At 42.9% G+C, this 17674-nt stretch overlaps 1 protein-coding gene across 7 annotated transcripts in view; it reads left to right on the forward strand.

Annotated features, from left to right (window-relative positions):
• Positions 1-16140, forward strand: part of kif13ba (kinesin family member 13Ba) — a 52730-nt gene extending 36590 nt beyond the window's left edge. For 4 of the 7 annotated variants that reach the window (XM_028572676.1, XM_028572595.1, XM_028572727.1 and 1 more), the window contains 23 exons: positions 704-894; positions 987-1266; positions 1440-1602; positions 1697-1852; positions 2135-2284; positions 2800-2925; positions 3192-3365; positions 3571-3728; positions 3849-3981; positions 4115-4270; positions 4365-4464; positions 4678-4804; positions 4928-4983; positions 5074-5198; positions 5293-5568; positions 5667-5819; positions 6032-6109; positions 6220-6267; positions 6534-6690; positions 7513-7643; positions 7896-7955; positions 8485-9073; positions 12552-16140. In XM_028572676.1, the coding sequence (XP_028428477.1) occupies positions 704-894; positions 987-1266; positions 1440-1602; positions 1697-1852; positions 2135-2284; positions 2800-2925; positions 3192-3365; positions 3571-3728; positions 3849-3981; positions 4115-4270; positions 4365-4464; positions 4678-4804; positions 4928-4983; positions 5074-5198; positions 5293-5568; positions 5667-5819; positions 6032-6109; positions 6220-6267; positions 6534-6690; positions 7513-7643; positions 7896-7955; positions 8485-9073; positions 12552-12757 (3793 nt within the window). In that variant the 3' untranslated portion in view covers positions 12758-16140. The remainder of the gene's footprint in view (positions 1-703; positions 895-986; positions 1267-1439; positions 1603-1696; positions 1853-2134; positions 2285-2799; positions 2926-3191; positions 3366-3570; positions 3729-3848; positions 3982-4114; positions 4271-4364; positions 4465-4677; positions 4805-4927; positions 4984-5073; positions 5199-5292; positions 5569-5666; positions 5820-6031; positions 6110-6219; positions 6268-6533; positions 6691-7512; positions 7644-7895; positions 7956-8484; positions 9074-12551) is intronic. The other 3 variants (XR_003692041.1, XM_028572735.1, XM_028572750.1) reach the window with 3 other exon arrangements.
• Positions 16141-17674: the final 1534 nt, after the last annotated feature.

Consider the following 17674-nt stretch of genomic DNA (forward strand, 5'->3'; position numbering starts at 1 on the left):
TGGCTGGTCCGATCTGGATCAGCGGGGACCGGCGCAGCAGCGAGGCAAAGCTGTGTTTTTCCCGGGGGAAGAGACGCTGCGGCCGGCCACGGAGCTCTCCGCCTCCCGCTGCCGCCGGAGCTCAGATTGCTGGTCGAAGGCGGCATACATAATCATAAAACACATTGTCACCTGTTAAATGTTATTCATTGCTGTTTGTTCTTTTCATTTCCTCTATCGAACATAATTAAGCAGTACAAAAGTCCGGCATCTTTAGCGTTGATCTGAATGCCTGTTCCAAGATGGCGGCGGTTTTGACGTATGTTTAGAACCTCAAGGCGACATCTGTGTATATATCTATGGGAGCAAGGATCACATTTGAACTATATCGATATATATGCGATATGGTCTAATTCCATATCTCATTTAAAAATATATCGATATATTTTTTATATCAATATATCGCCCAGCCCTACTTTAAATACACATATCTTTTTATTATATATTTTTTCTAAAAAAATGTTCAGTTCTTATTTAAACAAATCCAGTTCTTATTATGCATCCCAATTTTGTATTACATTCTGTCATTGTGTTCTGTACCAGCTCCTTGTGAGAATGATTAACAATATAGCCCATATTACCTAATCACTGACAACTGGGTTATAGCAAATCAACCACCTGTTACCAAAGATAACAGTCAATTAACTGGACATCCTACCTGCAGGATCAACCTGCCTAAGCGGCGCTCTCGGGGGCCTGAGGATGAAGAGGGTGAAGGTAGTGCGATGAAGAACAGTGGCAGCAGTGAGCAGCTGGATGCAGATGGTGACACAGCCAGCGAAGTGTCCAGTGAAGTCAGCTTCTCCTATGAGTTCGCTCAGACAGAGGTCATGATGAAGGCCCTGGGCAATAATGGTAAGGAGGCATGCAGGAAATTGAGTATCTGTATTCTGCATTGACAGAACATTAGTTAGTTTAGTCTCCTGACTTTTGTTTTATCCCGTCAGACCCCATGCAAGCAGTCCTGCAATCTCTGGAGAGGCAGCACGAAGAGGAGAAGCGCTCTGCTCTGGAGCGACAGAGACAAATGTACGAGCAGGAACTCCAGCAGCTCCGCAAGAAGTTGAACCCGGAACGGCTGTCCACGGGCCCCTCTGGAGGGCCGGCGTCTGGCCAGCAAGGACCAGGACAACAGTCCCACTACCGCAGCCTGGAGAGACTCAGTGTGGGAGGGATAAGTCATTCAACCAGTGCTCAGAGCAGACTGAGGCAGTGGAATGAGGACAGGTGAGAGTGTCTGTGTGTTTGTGGAGCAAGAATATAAATACACACCGAATTAGAGACTTCTGGGGGGGGGGGTATTTTATGTCAATTTGGATATGAATTAAACACCTCGTCCTTATATTGCCGCCTCCTCGCCTCTGTCTTCTGTTCTTCTGCCACCTCCTCTCCTCCTTCAGGGAGGTAGTGTTGGTTAGGAGTCTGCGACGGCTGAGGGAGCAGATAGTGAGGGCAAACCTCCTGGTGCAAGAAGCCTGTTTCATCTCTGAGGAGCTGGAGCGACACACAGAGTACAGAGTCACTCTGCAGATTCCATCGGACAACCTCAACGCAAACCGCAAGGTCTCACACACACACAAGCATGTAGACACTCATGCACAGATTTGCCGTAACGGCCAATCCTCAAAGATATATCTGTGTGTTTGTGTGTGTTTAGAGGGATGCAGTACTCAGTGAACCAGCAATTCAGGTTCGACGTCGGTGTCGAGGGAAGCAGATCTGGAGTCTAGAGAAGATGGAGAACCGTCTGGTTGACATGAGAGAGCTGTACCAAGAGTGGCAGGACTACAACCTCCATCACCATGACAACCCTGTAAGTTAGCTTGACAAACCTGCCATGTGAAGTCTCACAAAAACCCTGCCAGGTCACTAGGACAGCACTGTCAGTAAGCAGAAGTATACGAATAAAGTAAACAACTATATTAATTATGTATTGAGAAATGAAGACCCTTTAGTCAGCTTATGGAATCATAAATGATGAGCACTGTTGAGTCCTACTTGTGGTTAAAACATGCTAAAACTTGCATTTCAGTAAAACAAAGTTCTCCTGTGTGTACATTCCATGTTCTCTTTTTTTTTTTTTTTTTTTGTTCAGGTGATGCGCTCATATTTCCGTCGAGCAGACCCGTTCTTCGACGAGCAGGAAAACCACAGTCTGATCGGCGTTGCAAATGTCTTCCTTTCCTGTCTCTTCTACGACGTCAAGCTGCAGTACGCTGTTCCCATCATCAATCAGAAGGGGGAGGTAGGTAGTGTTGTTGGTGATTTGAGTTATTTAATTCCTCCATCTCTTTTCCTTAGTCTCCATCTCTTTATGAAGACGTATGCAGGAATCAGAGCTCCCATTAGTCTCTAGACTTGTATTTTAAATTCTTCAATGTTTTTTCTGAATCTTTCTAAAAATTCTAAATTTCAGCACTACTTAATTGATATTTAATTTTTTTTCTTGTAATTTCTCTGACAACCATCCACAGTGGCTTTCAGTGAGATCAATAGTTCAAAGTTTTATATCGTTACGGACGATAGTCAAAGGTTACATGATGGTCAGATGATAATTATGTTGCTACTGTAGAATGCTCGAGTATGAAAGCAAAATACAAGAAAAGTTGTAATAAAGGAAATGTTCAGCTGAATGTTGACAATTAATCTCCAAATGATGGATGATTAGCTGTGGGGTAGAACTTACATTCACAGACACATTTTCTAGGAAAGGTTGTTGTTGTTGGTTGTTTTCTTATGTTTTCCCTCTCCTCTGGTCAGGTGACAGGGCGTCTTCATGTGGAGGTGGTGAGGGTTGGAGGGGGATTAGAGGACAACATGGCTGGAGGAGATGAACCCGATAACAACCAAGACACTGAAGTCCAGGATCGCAAACTGGTCTGCATGGTAAGACAGACAGAACCTCAGAGAGAAGTACATTATCTCTGTCATTCAGACCTGGGTCAGTCAGTATTTGAAATTCATTCCAGGAGCTTTGTTTTATAGTTCATGGAGCATTAAGTGTGTTCAGTTTACCTTAACTTTTTAGTATGAGTCACATACCAAAGTCGCAGCTACTTACAGTCGGAAACACTGGTGAAATACACTGGCTCATGGGAAAAAACATCCAGAGCAGGTGTTCAAATGACTTTTGACCTGTGGATCCTCTACAGATTAAGATCCTGCAGGCCACCGGTCTTCCCCAGTACCTGTCCAACTTCGTCTTCTGTCAGTATTCATTCTGGGACCAGCCTGAGCCCGTCATTGTGGCTCCTGAAGTAGACCCATCGTCCTCGTCGCCCAGCACCAAGGACCCACACTGCATGGTGGTGTTTGACAGCTGCAAGGTGAAGCCTGGGTGGGAGAAGGTGGACGACAAGTCCAGATTTAATGCTTTCATGCTTTCATGCACTATGTTTGGGTTTAATTGTTATTGTGTTAAAGTGACACATACTATATGTAGTTGTAAAGAAAATCTTTGTATACAAGGTGGTGGGGGACTGGTCAGTTATAAGTTGTTGGTATAAGACCAATCTTTTTTTGGTCCTGCAGGAGGTGGCAGTGTCAGTAACAGAGGATTTCATTGAATACCTGACTGAAGGGGCAGTTGTCATCGAGGTATATGGACACAGACAGGCTGATCCAGGAAGAAACCCCGCCCTGTGGGACCTCAGCATTATCCAGGCCAAAACACGCACACTACGAGACAGGTAGACACACACACACACAGTCACCTTTGACTCTTTGCATGTGTCTTGCTTTCCAGTCACGTTTAATAAAACCAATGCACTGGTGTTGCCCAGATGTGCTGATAATGTTCGTTTTTGTAGGTGGAGTGAGGTAACTCGTCGCCTGGAACTGTGGATTCAAATCCTGGAGATAAATGAGAATGGAGACTTTGTCCCAGTGGAAGTGATTCCTGCCAAAGATGTGCGGACTGGGGGAATCTTCCAGCTTCGGCAGGTAAGGAAAAGCCCGAACACAACCACAGTGAACCTGGTCACAGCAGGTGGAACAAGCAAACTTCACCTAAAAAGCCAACTTCTAAATATTTCTACTGTGTACCGCTACATCTCCTCCCCCTCCTCATCTCCAGGGTCAGTCAAGGCGAATCCAGGTGGACGTGCGTTCAGTTCAGGACTCAGGCACCATGCCTCTGATAGCAGAAATACTGCTTGCAGTGTCAGTGGGTTGTGTGGAGATCAGAAACACCACAGCAAACCAGGAAGGAGATGAGATGGACAGTTATCAGGTAGATCAGTTTAATACAGCTCTGTCTACAGTCTTTAATTGACTATCAAGTGAACTGAATCCCAAGGTGATTGACTCGTTGGTTTGTTGTATAGGAAAGAGACCTGGAGCGTTTGCGGCGGCAGTGGTTAGCTGCTCTCACCAAGAGACAGGAATACCTTGATCAGCACCTGCAGAGCCTGGTCAGCAAAGCAGGTAACACCAAAACACACACACACACACGAGTACACAAACAATCATAAAAACATGCTTACACTTTCAAAAGTCTGTAACACTGCCCTCTGTTCCTGTAGCTCTCATGGTTGTAGTGGTCTACATCCTGTTGGCATCTTCAGTATTAGGATAGTTACATTTTGGTGGTTTTTAGTGTAGGAAGTGTTAAATGTTTGAGGGTTGTTATGTGCACAGAAAAGACAGAGGATGACATGGAGAGGGAGGCCCAGCTGCTGGAGTGGCGCTTGACTCTGACAGAGGAAAGAAATGCTGTCATGGTGCCCTCTGCTGGCAGCGGCATTCCTGGAGCACCTGCTGAATGGTATGACGCATGGCTGTGTGTGTGTGTGATTTATTTAATATTTCTTTGTGATTGCCTCAACTTTACTTCCGTAAGGCACAGTATATATGTTGAGCCCTGTGTGTGTTTCATGTTTGTTCACAGGGTTCCTCTGCCCGGCATGGAGACTCATACTCCTGTCCTCTTCCTGAACCTCAAACGTAAGTAATTTCTTTGCTAAATAATGTATGCTTGCTCACGTTTTTTCTACTCACAGGCCGATTTACAGTGTTTTCTATTGGTTTTCCCAGCTGATGACCTCAGCTCTCCAGACCAGTTTGAGGTTCCTGAGGCTGGAGGTTGGGATGCCACCCTGAGTGGAGAGGATGAGGACGACTTCTTTGACCTGCAGATCGTCAAACACTACGATGGAGAGGTGAGGAAGGGCCCGCATCAGGTATTTTCTTGAGGAATTCCTTGACTCCGTTTGGAAAAACGTTTCATTGACCAGTTGTGTGTTGACAATGCAGGTGAAAGCAGAGGCATCATGGGACTCTACCGTCCATGAGTGTCTCCAGCTCAGCCGTGGGGGGGCGTGGCCAGAGCAGCGGGTATACCTGACAGTTCGAGTGGTGGTTCAGCTTAGCCACCCTGCTGACATGCAGCTGGTCCTGAGAAAGAGGATCTGTGTCAACGTTAACCAGGGCCGCCAGGGTTTTGCACACAACTTTCTTAGAAGGATGTCAACCCGCAGCACCATACCTGGCTGTGGGGTCACCTTTGAGGTGGTCTCCAACATCCCCGGGGTTAGGCCAGAGAAAAATATCAGGCATTTACTGATGTGCCCAATGCACTTTCAGCAGGGTTGATTATTAAACACATTTCTTACTCATGTTTTTGTCAGGACGCGCCTGGTTCTGAGGACAGGGAGATGCTGGCTAACCTCGCTGCCAGTGCACACAACGGCCAGTCAGCTGATGACGAGGCTGCAATTGAGAAATACCTCCGCAGTGTCCTCAGTCTGGAGAACATCCTGACTCTGGATAGACTCAGACAGGTAGTTGGAGAAACTGGAGATATAAGCAGATTGAAATCAGATACATTGATAGATAGGCAGACATTCAGTCACGCAGCATATGTGAAGGTTTAACACAGCCCAGAAGATGCATGGCTTGTTAAAATTAAAATCATCAAAGTTGTGATTTGTTTTTCTTTTTTTTTCCCAAGTTCTTTCTAATATGTTGAAAATATACTGCGTGTGTGTTTTAGGAGGTGGCAGTGAAGGAGCAACTGACGGGCAGAGGGAAGAGCAACAGACGGAGCATAAGTTCTCCTTCTGTCCACAGGGTAAAACACAAATACAACGCCATAATACTGAACTGCAAGACGATGTAATATACTACAATATAAAATGATTTCTTAATACTCTCTCTCTCTCTCTGCCCATTCATCCTCAGCTGTCTGGAAGTAGACAAGACCTGTCAACAACCTGCCTGGAAGATAAGGTAACACCCACTTTTAGCTTCTTGCCTCAACATGTTGACTGTTAACGATTTCAAATATTTTGTGATTAATTGTGGATCCAGTGGTAATTATTAGTCTGGTGTAACTAAATAACAAACGAGACCTACCTGCCACTTAGTGTTTTTAGTGTAGCGAATGTGAAACTTTAGCAAACCATACATCATGTATCGATCTGTTCATATGAAGCATTAACATCTGGTAGCTCTGATGCCATATTCCAATGTCCTGTCCTTTTTCTGTTTCTCAGGGTCGATGGGAGAGTCAGCAGGATATCTTCATGCCTTCTCAGTTTCACCGCACCCTCCCCCGGCCCGCCTCTTCCCCTTCCACCTACTCCACCTCCCCTTCTTCATCCCCTACTCCCTTCGGCATAACATCCCCACAGAACCAGGAACCAGAGCAAGGTAAACCCCCTCCCTTAACCCCCTCTCCTTCTCCTTCTCTCCTCTACGATACATTTCATGCCACTTTTCCTCCACAGTCCCAACTCTTACTCTCCTACCAATTCTTTATTCTTCTTTCCAAGCGGGTTGGTTCATCCATTTCTCCTGATCTCAATCATAGAAGAATTCCACTCCTTCTGTTTGATGTTGCTAAAATACCGCAGTTTACTACACAATCCTACAATCATTGTTTACATTATCAACTGCTGTGTCTCCGCTCTGTTCCTGTCCTTCCCAGCAAAATTGATGTGTGTGTAACTGTCGTCCTGACTGCTCCTTTTCGGGTCACTTCCATCCATTTCTGTACCCTTCTTTGTCTAACGCAGTGTGAACTCCTCTGCTTTCATGTCATAATCATTACCAAAGCTTTTCAGTGTAATCAGTCTCAATCTCATCAATCCAAATATTTCTGTCTCACAGTGATTTCTTGTCCATGTCAAAATTCATGTTACTGTGGCGGGCTTTAGATTAATTCCGTTCACAAAATGAACAGAATTCATATTTTTGTTTTTACTATTTTCTGTTTTACATTCCAGTGATTAGGATGTTTTTCAATCACATTGTAAATGCCTAAATCAACCATCTGTCAGTGTCTTACGGCCAGCTGATGTCTCCTTCTATCAGTCAATCACTGTGCTGGGGTTTTTGGTCTTTCCTCGACTCGCTTTCAACTTTCTGTCTTAATCTTTCACACCTCCTCTACCTCCCACACCTGCTCCTCTTCCCTTGCTTCTTTCCTCTCCTCCTCTGCCTCCTCTCTCACTCCCTTACCCCCTTCCCCAGGTCGTTCAGGACTTGCTGCCTCTTATCTTTCAGTTAAGGCCCTGGTTCCTCAGATGCCCAAACTGCTCAAGTCTCTGTTTCCTGCGCGAGACGAGAAGAAGGAGCTGAGACCTTCGCCACACAACCAGCAGGTCAGCAGACAGTGTAGCTCAGTGCAGCTCACAATACTCAGGTCTTCGTTTAACTGTGTGAATGGTGGAGCAGGGTGGGATTTAGTTAGTCTTGCTAAAGAAATAGAGATTACAAATGTCCATTATATAATGAGTAGTAAATTATGCTAGACTGGTTCAACTAGTGAAACTCAAGCTCTGGCAGGCAGCAAGGCGAGAGCACAGGAATGCAAGTGTTGTTGTCATGTCATGACCTGGTATTTTGTTACTCAGCAGCATGTCCCTCGCATCGTGACATCAGGAGGGGACGACAGTCGAGTCAAGGCTGAGACGGTGAGATTGTCCACCTTCCCCTCAGAAGTTTCTGTTGTTTTAGGTCCTGTCACTTTTAGCTCAGATTGTGTTTTATGTAACAATTGGATTTGATCAATATGGGTTTTATTTTGTGCCATGTACAGAAATCTTTCATATTTAGTTTTTTGTATTAGTAATTTGATCAAATGTTATGTCATATTCAAGCTGCACAACATTGACCACAATTTCAATCTGGAGTCACTCTGGAGAAGAGATTGACTGACAGACAGACAGACAGACAGACAGACAGCTCGCTCAAAATTGAAGCAGAAAGGCATGGAGATAGCATGGCCAAGTTTCAGAAACACTGGATCCTACACTTCGTCTTCTTCTTTCAAACGTTACATGCTGCACACAACCCTAGACTTTATAGCACCTGATAGGTCCTAGGGGTGTCTGTAACATTTTAGGGAAGTTGATAATTATTGATGATTTATTGTTTTGTTGTTTTGCCTTGCATGCTCTCATCTGACCCTCTGTTCCTGTGGCAACCGTTGGTTTCCTGTAGACTGCTATTCTCCGGCCCCCAACCAAAGACAGACGGGCAGAGTTCCCAGAAGTCCCTCCTCTTCCTGTGCATGACCCGCATGACATCACCCCCCTCAGCCCCCTCAGCCAGTCATCAAGCGGCTACTTCTCCAGTAGTGTTTCTACAGTTACCCTGTCTGACGTTCTCCAACCTTCCTCCTCGTTGTCCTCCCTCCTGGCCGCTGAGACTACGTTACCCACAAACCCCCAGCAGCAGGGTGCTGACAGGAACGATGTTGTAACCTCTCCTTCTCAGTGTGGCGCCAAGATGGCCATCGTCGCTTCACCCGCTTCCCACAGCTCAGCCAATCACAACAGCTTCACTGCAAACTCCTTCTCTGAACACAAGCTGGTCACCTCAGGAAGAGGAGGAGGAGGCGATGGCTTTGAGAAGCTGGAGATCTTTGTGGACGATGAAGAGTGTAGCCACGACGACGTACTGCCTGACTGGCTGACAGAAGGGGCGTGTGTTACAGTAGGAAGCAATAAGGCCGGGGCAGTGCGCTACGTGGGAATGACGCAGTTTGCTGATGGAGTGTGGGTGGGGGTGGAACTGGACACCCCTGTAGGTAGGTACTAGCCTTGTGAGTGGCTAACCGTCCTGATCTGGCAAGCTCCAGTTTTCCACTCGCAGATCAGTCTGGCATCTTGAGGCAGAGAAAATTTGGAGCCGTTAGCCAAACGACCGGGCCAATCAGCGTTGGTTTTGAGGTGGGTTAGGTGGTGATAGACAGATGGTTTATCCAATCAGCTAACCAGTATTTTCAGACAGCGGTAGCCGCTCGCTAATGCTTTTTTTTTCTTGGATCCTTCTTTTGGAATATGATCCGTGAACCTGAAATGGTGCCTTTTATTCCTAAATTCTCGTTACACAAATGGCAAATATCCTTTACCGACATGTTTGCATGCTGAGCTAACGAGCTATGCTTTGCCTGCAGCAGCAGGGGAGGGCTTGTGGTTGTATATTCATACGCTTCGTGGATCTGATTGGTTGATTTGGTCTGTCTATCACCAACATAGGTGATAGACAGATGGTTCATCCAATCAGCTAACCAGTATTTCCGCCCCTTCCCAAAAGTTCTCCAACAGAAAGTTCTCAGATGGATATGCCGAGCAAATGCGAAGCGATCCATCTGGCGGTGTCAGGTTAGGTAGGTACACAATTAAAGGGTCAATTTACCCAAGTTATGCAAATATGTGAGAAACCACTTCCTCAAGGATCAGGTTTTGGTTATTTAAAATGTAGGGCTAGGCAACGATCAAAAGTTTTAATCGCATGATTTCCCTGATTTATCGCATTGTAATACGCAAAATCCAATAATGAATTTGAAAGTAGTGTATAGCGCAATTTTATTTTAAATGTTCTGCCATATGAACAAGTGCCATAACATTTGTTTTGCAAACACTTAACATCAGCATTTTGTTTATACAGTAGCAGTTTAATAACATATTTAGTGTAAATCTCAACTTAAACAATGTAATCAAAGCAAATACAAAATTAAAGCTTATTGCCACTGCCAGGGCATTCATTTATATAAATAAACTGCCCACAAAATCCTGAGCCACAATCATAACATGAAAACTGTAACTCTGAGGTTATTATGGTTACCCAGTGATGTCCTGTAGTCCCCAGTGAGAGGAACACGTTGTAAAGGTGTCGCTTTTGCGGTCCTCTCCTTTTCATACAACTGGTGTATTCTTCTTGTGATGGTGCGTCTTGAGGGAATCTCATACCTGCCGTCATTTGTTGCGATTCTCAGAATGTTTCTCAGACCGACGTCCTCCCCAACACTAATGGGCCTGCAGTCTGTATCCACTTCACTATGGCATTGGTTAGCTTCTCTTTCCTTTTGTTTATCTAAACTTCTCCCACACGCTGCATCTAACGTAGTCTGCCGACGCGCCACTGTTTGTTTCGTTGAATGATTTGCTGGTATCAACTGTGTATATTGCATATAGGTGATATTTCATACTGGAAGTACTCCGGTGATATGAAAATTCAACTTTGCAGTGGTTACAAATAACTTTGGTTCTGTCGACTGCGCCGTCTGTAAGAACTTTAAAATAAAAATGGCCATGTAAAAGTTCTGTAGCCTTCTCCATGTTTGTTGGTTTGTTTATCTTTAGTTTTTTCCGGTTCCTGTAAGCGCGGCAGCAGTCAGCACAGACTTTTACAAAATAAAAGCTTGTGAGCAACAGACTTTTACAATAATAAAAGAAATAATAAAAACTGCATTAATGCACAATAAAATAATTGTCGGCGTTAATTAATGAGTTAACGCGATTAGACTACTAGACTATACTGCATTTTTGTGTAGTGATAAAGATTAGCTGTCATTTCAGTGTGCGATGCCTAGGAAGTAATTGTTAAAATTGCATTTACAATAGTGACGAATATCTGGACTATATATCTGACACTGTATACCATGGTTGGGGGCCGTATACCATGGAGCTCTGAGGTTCATCACTGGTATGAAAGCCCTCACTCACCATTGTGAACTGTATGAACGTGTTGGATGGCCTCTCTATCAACACGGAGACTTCAACACTGGCATATCTTTATATCCAAGGCTACTTTAGGTCTCCTTCCATCCTACCTTCTGACCTATATCAGTGTAAATTGTACCGGGACTTACAATCTTTGTTCCGATTAATCTAGCACTTTATCGATCGATTAATCGGATACATTTTTTGTATTGCCTACATTGCTTACAATATCATCTCTCAAAAAACTAAACATTAAGTGCATTTAAGTGCCATATTACATTGTTTTTAAAGATTATTTTTTTTTAATGATATCAACCTTAAACTAAGGCATAGATTAAACATACACAAACATTACATTAAGTTGTGCAACTTAACTTTCAGAACTACAAGTTTCAACCTGAGACTGATCTGTAATACAGTAGGCCTATATGTAAATACTAGTTATACTCAACCTGTTTTCATTTAAGAGAGAGAGAGAGAGAGAGAGAGAGAGAGAGAGAGAGAGAGATGTGCAACAATCAGCTGTTTTTCCGAAGGGATAGTCAACGCGTCAGCTCTTTAGATCAGATCGTGGTCTCCACTACGTATTTTCTTGTCTTTGATTTTGGTAGTTGTTGTGTTTGATGTAGTTTCATCGTCCATACGACTCGGTGATGTACTTTAGTCGGTCCTCTTCGTGGAATGGAGGATTAAGTTAGACTCCATGTTTTCTGTTGAGATGCTAAAGCACTGACGTCGTGCTATTATTGTGCTAAGCTAGTTTGATTTTGCAGTAGACACACTGTACAGAGTTTTAGTTTTAATTACATTTGAACTGATTCCAAACTTTGGACACTTTCTGTCGTTTTCTCCAGCCTGTCTCTTCTCTTAGCCCCTCGCTATTTACCTCTGGCATGTGTCGCCAGCAGCAGACTGAACCGCGTCCGTCAGCGATACAACGTTGGTAACATTGATTTAACGAAGCTTCGAGGCAAGTCATTTTGCATCGAGGATTTTTTGTAATCGAATTATTCGAGTTATTCGAGGAATCGTTTCAGCCCTAGTTCCAAAGGTTGGAACTGAGCTGGGGAAAAAGGCCTTTAAGTTTGCTGCTCCCTCTACCTGGAACAAGTTACAGAAATCCATGAAACTTACTGAGCTGCCTTCATTGGTCACTTTTAAGAGGATGTTGATTGACTTGGAGGCAGCCACATCTGGCTGTAGATGTTCTGCCTGATGTATTTAGGATTGTGTTTGACTTTGAAGGACTTGCTGTTTCAGTTGTTTTATATTTCTAGTGTTTTTGTGTATTTTGTGTTTGTATGTACAGTATGTGTGGTTGTACTGCTGCCTGTCTTGGCCAGGACACTCTTGAAAAAGAGATTTTTAATCTCAATGAGTCTCTTCCTGGTTAAATAAAGGTAAAAAAAGAAATAATACAAAAAAAACTTTATGAATGAGTTTAGCTACGCCGTCATTGCCTCCCCTCTTAATATACTGCCTCTGATTGGTGGAGCCGACTACAGTATAGTGCTAAATGACTTTGGTTTGGCGGTGATGAACTTTATCTTCTCCCTACAGGCAAAAATGACGGTTCCGTTGGAGGTCATCGGTATTTCCAATGTAAACCGGGTTACGGGGTGCTGGTTCGCCCGGACCGGCTGTCCTGCCGTGATCGGACCAGCCAGCGAACGGGAGACTTCACTGCTCCTGCCCATGTCCCCGTCTTGCGAGGAGAAGCCATTGTTGCCCGCCAGGGGGAGAATCGCAAGTCCTGGAGCAGTTGAGACAGGGAAAGTAGGAGCTGGATGGGAGAGATGAACTCCCTACAGCCCTCCTCCTCGTCTCTTCCTCTCCTCCCAGCTATGCAACAGGCTCAAACATCCAAACTGAAATACTGCCTACCCTCCCATAGTTTGAAACTACACTCACTACATCCATTTACAAGTAATGGATGGAAGTAGAATAAAGACAATGAAGAGACCCTTTAGAACGAATGCAAGTAAGTTCATGAAAGACTATGCAGAGTATATAGAAGTCTGTGGAAGGACTATTTATCATGTGGGAAGATAATGCTAAATGAATTGCAGTCAATAGGGAAAACTGCTGAGAGTGAATGAAAGTCATTGCAGACTTTGTCGTATTTGGAGTGCTGGAGCTCTGCGGGGGGTGTGGATTGGATGCTGCAGACTGGATGATTTGTTCTCTGAGCTGATATACAGGGATGCAACCAGTCACATTTTAGGCAGGAGTCACTTTTTTTTTTTTTTTTTTATCCCAGTTCACATCAGAGAATATATTTTTTAAACTTGGGAGGCATTTTAGAGTGCAGAAAAAACACTTGTAGAATGAAAAGCCTTCATCTTTTTCTGGTTGGATACTGGCTATAATTTGCAATTCTTTTTATTCTATTCATCATTCATAATGGTAAGTTATTAGTAGTTATAGCTATTAGAAAATATCAAAATATACACATTCTTCGAGCTGAAAACTATGTCTAAATGAATAATATTGAATTGTCTTTAGTATTTTTGGCATTTATTACCCTCCCTACACATCTCACTATAGTATGTGCTCTGTGTTCTCGGTGAATGAGGAGATGAAATGATCCAATTGAATTTTTAGACGCAATTTTGTTTTTTATTTGGGGTAAGAGTGACCAAAAGCTCGATGGATGCCATACTGTGTGTTTGCATCCCTGGATATGATGTCTCTACCTGGTAGTCCTGAGACTCTATGTCCCAGAATCCCCTGCTCTGGCTGCCACTCCCCTGAACTCTCTTGTCTACAGACACTTTGACTCCTTGTTTGAGACTCGTCTCCACCTCCTGGACTCCTTTTCTTTTGGAAATTGATCCTCCCAGAATGTGCCTTCACCATGGTTTGGTTTGGTTTGCATTTGTTCTTCTGTATATTTAATTTCTGTTCGCTGTGTTTGTGTTTTAAGAGAATGCCTTGTGCTAAGTGTGAGGTGATCTCAGGGACTGCAGAGGAGAAAGGACAAGGAGGTGTGTGTGTGTGTGTGTGTGTGTGTGTGTGTGTGTGTGTGTGTGTGTGGTACAGTGTTGTCCTGTGTGCACAACATAAGTTCATATTGTCGTAGCCGTGTCGATGTTGAAGACTATATGTGTTAAGCAGGAAAAGTTGTGTCCTTGCTGGACAAAGCCACTATAGGAGCAAATTGTTTGTACTGGGAGGCTTTAAAAGTCGATTTTGCACTGGAGACATTGGATAAGAAGCATCTGATGCCAGCAGAACGTGTCTGTGGTCATGGTGCCGCGAGCGAGACGGAGAGGTAGATGAGTGTAAACAGTTTCCTCAAACCAACTACTAATGTGGAAATGGTTGTTGATGTAGTTTTTTCCATCTGAGTAGGCCATTTGGATGCCTGTTCTTGAAGCTAATTTTGCTAGTTGTCCTCTGTGACTGACATTAGTACTCTGGTGTTGGTGGGAATAGGCATGTGTATGTGTTGAGGTAAAAGAAAGTGAGAAGCTCTGCTGGGTATTTCCCACTTGAGAATTGATTTGCTTCTATGCATTTGATCAGTTTTTTAAATATAGTTTTTATCTTTTTATTTCTAAATGTCTGACACAAGTGGGAGAACCAGCTGTACGTTTTGGGAAAGTATTAAACAAGAAAGCAGTTGTGACTGACTGAACATTCCTGGCATGTCTGCTGAAGAAAAATGCAGGATGATGTGCCAGACCTTGGGATTTTTAAAAATCAGTTTTTTTATTGAACATCACATTCCAGAGGGACTTTAACATTTTACAGTGACCTTATTCTTTGTGTATTCATTTGTGGAAAAGCATTAGCAATACATCACAGCACTGTTTCATAACTTATAGACTTTCATGTGCTTTGTGTATAACATAAATTCATGAAGAGTGTAAACAAAATACACAAGTGCTCCCAATACTTTTCCATACTCATTTTTACACATGATGTTTAGTTTACTCTTCATAAGGAGTACTACTCAGCCTGTGAAAACACTTGTATAATGTCTTCCGTAGCTTTGGGGGAGCTTCATAAAGTCTGACAAAAAAGCCCAGATGATGTCATCAGGGTTACCCCTTTAATAAACTGGATTAAGGTCAGTGTAAAGTGTTTTGGTTTGAGTCCCGAGTTTAAGCAATGCGGTCTCACCAAGTGAGCAGCGGGCATGTGCTGGTAGGTTGGATTGATGAAGAAAAAGTACCGTAATATTTCATCATCAACACTCGGTATACTTTAGTACCTTATCTAATTTACAGTGGCTATAAGTTCTTATCCTAGTGATGGCAAACCTGAATATGCTATTATATGCTGTTTCTATGGTGACATTTATTTTATCCATGTATAGTAGTCTACGCAGAGTTCTGATGTGACGATGCATACATATGATTATGAATACATTATCTGGAATACCACGTGCATGTAAACGCACTCAGTATGTCCAAACTCTATCATCTTTATGGATACTATTTTTTTCCATTCCTTTTTTTATCATGAGTCTTCTTAATTCGAGAGGCCTGAATTTACTATTTATATTTAAAATGCTTGTACACATGCATTTATCGCATGGAAATCGATAAAAAGCCTTTTTATTTTAATAAATATTGCACAAATGATTCCATGAAAATTGCTGCTATTAGCATTGTAACTCTACCTGTAAATGGATCAATTGATTTATCTAACACTCTGTATCTCTTACTGTATACTCCATTGGAATTGTTTTATTTTAATCTGAGAAGCTATAGTCTGTGCTTTGGTTTAGTGGCCAATATATTTTTAATATGAAGCAGTAAAATTCTTAAAAATGAGGCACTTTGTCATGTGAGCCTTGAAGATGATGTGGAAGTAAAGGTTGGAATTTTTTCTTGTTGGAAATTCACTCCTGCGTGGAGTTTTGAAGAGGAAATATAATGTTGGAGTTAGAGGAAAAGTATGAGACGAGGAGACAATATATCACCATAGTCTAATTATTACCTATGTATTTATTATCTGGACCCTGGAGTCCTCTGGTTGGTTGGTTGGTTGGTTACTATAGGTGGCTGTCTGGTATGTTATAAGTTGTGAAGTGGTTTGTAGGTACTCCTGTTTGGTCGTTTTATGTAATATTGTGGTTCATAAGAGTTATGTGGTAAGGAAGGTGTGTGTGTGTGTGTGTGTGTGTGTGTGTGTGTGTGTGTGTGTGTGTGTGTGTGTGTGTGTGTGTGTGTGTGTGTGTGTGTGTGTGTGTGTGTGTGTGTGTGTGTGTGTGTGTGTGTGTGTGTGTGTGTGTGTGTGTGTGTGTGTGTGTGTGTGTGTGTGTGTGTGTGTGTGTGTGTGTGTGTGTGTGTGTTTTGTGGGGAAGGGACCTGGCTTTGATCCAGTTGTGTCTGTGAGTTCTTGCCAAGATGGGAAATGACCACCAGCTGCCACTTGACTTATTATACAGACCTTATCTGAGAGCAACAAATCTTCACCTTCCCTGCTCTCTTGACACATTCAATATTCCAGTTTCTGACTGGTGTACTTTCCCATCCTGGTCTTAGCTCGGGGCAATGTAATAGGGGTTTGAGATCACTTCAGGCTTCTGGATGTCCCTTTTTGTGTTATTGTGCCTCAGAAACCATATGATCATGGGTCTTCCACATACTGTTTTCATATCGACGCTTCAATTTGTTTGCACAAAAGTCTTCAGATGGGAATTGGAAGAGTTCATTTCTGGAACACTTGTATATGTAGGAAGAAAATACAACCTGATCTTATTTTATGATTCAGTGTTCTCAAGTTAGCTGTTGTACTGAAATTGTTTTAATTCTCTGCCTTCAATTCAATATTCTTCAGCCATATTCATCACCTTTTAAGTACAAAATACGAATATTGGTTAAATTGGGAGCTATTATTTTACTTGACCGCAGAGCTAAGCTCTAACATGGTAGTAATAACAGATACATGTCTTTTCTCCCAGCACACATCTTCCTCTAGAACTCTTCACTCAGCATCAGACATGCATTACAGATGAAGTGTGACACTGATATTAGACAGGAAAGGGCAGCTCGTGGGCTGCCTAATGCACCATAGCCTTTTCAATAAGGAACTGTAAAAATAGAAAAGTAATATTGTTCTGCTCGGAATGGATTTAAGGTGGTAACTTTATTTGAGTGGTGTACATCTCTGCCACTGTAGAGATTAGAGCACAGCCAGCAGTGTTATTTATGTGTCTGTATCAACCATAAGAACCACGTTCCGTTCCATTTTTATTGATGTGATTTGTGTCAGAGCATATTCATATTGATGTGTATGAATCTTCAGCCCCTCAGAATGTTTTTTTTTTTTGTTGGTTTCTTTTCTTGTCTTAAGTGCTTCTGTTTTGCTCAGATTTTGGTTCCATATCTTTTTCTGCATGCTAACCGGTCTGAAGCGACAAGTCCCCTGCCTTAACGTGGCCTTCAACCTGGAGCCAGACTGGTTTTTAGCAGAACCAGTCCCAGCTCTCTAACTAAACCCATCATTGTTGTACTATAACATGTAATGTAATCTATTATCTAACAGGACCATTCCAAACCCATTTGAAACCTTTCTGGTTTACTATTTTAAAAAGACAGAGAAATATCCCCCTTTTTTACTGGACTAACTTTATCTTCTGAGGTAGGTCATTTGGTCACAGCTGCTGTCAGGTTTTTAAAGACATCAAAGGGGTTTTGGAATAAGAGTTTCACAGATTGAACCTCCTG

Source organism: Perca flavescens, chromosome 1, assembly GCF_004354835.1.
Source record: "Perca flavescens isolate YP-PL-M2 chromosome 1, PFLA_1.0, whole genome shotgun sequence".
Taxonomy (NCBI): domain Eukaryota; kingdom Metazoa; phylum Chordata; class Actinopteri; order Perciformes; family Percidae; genus Perca; species Perca flavescens.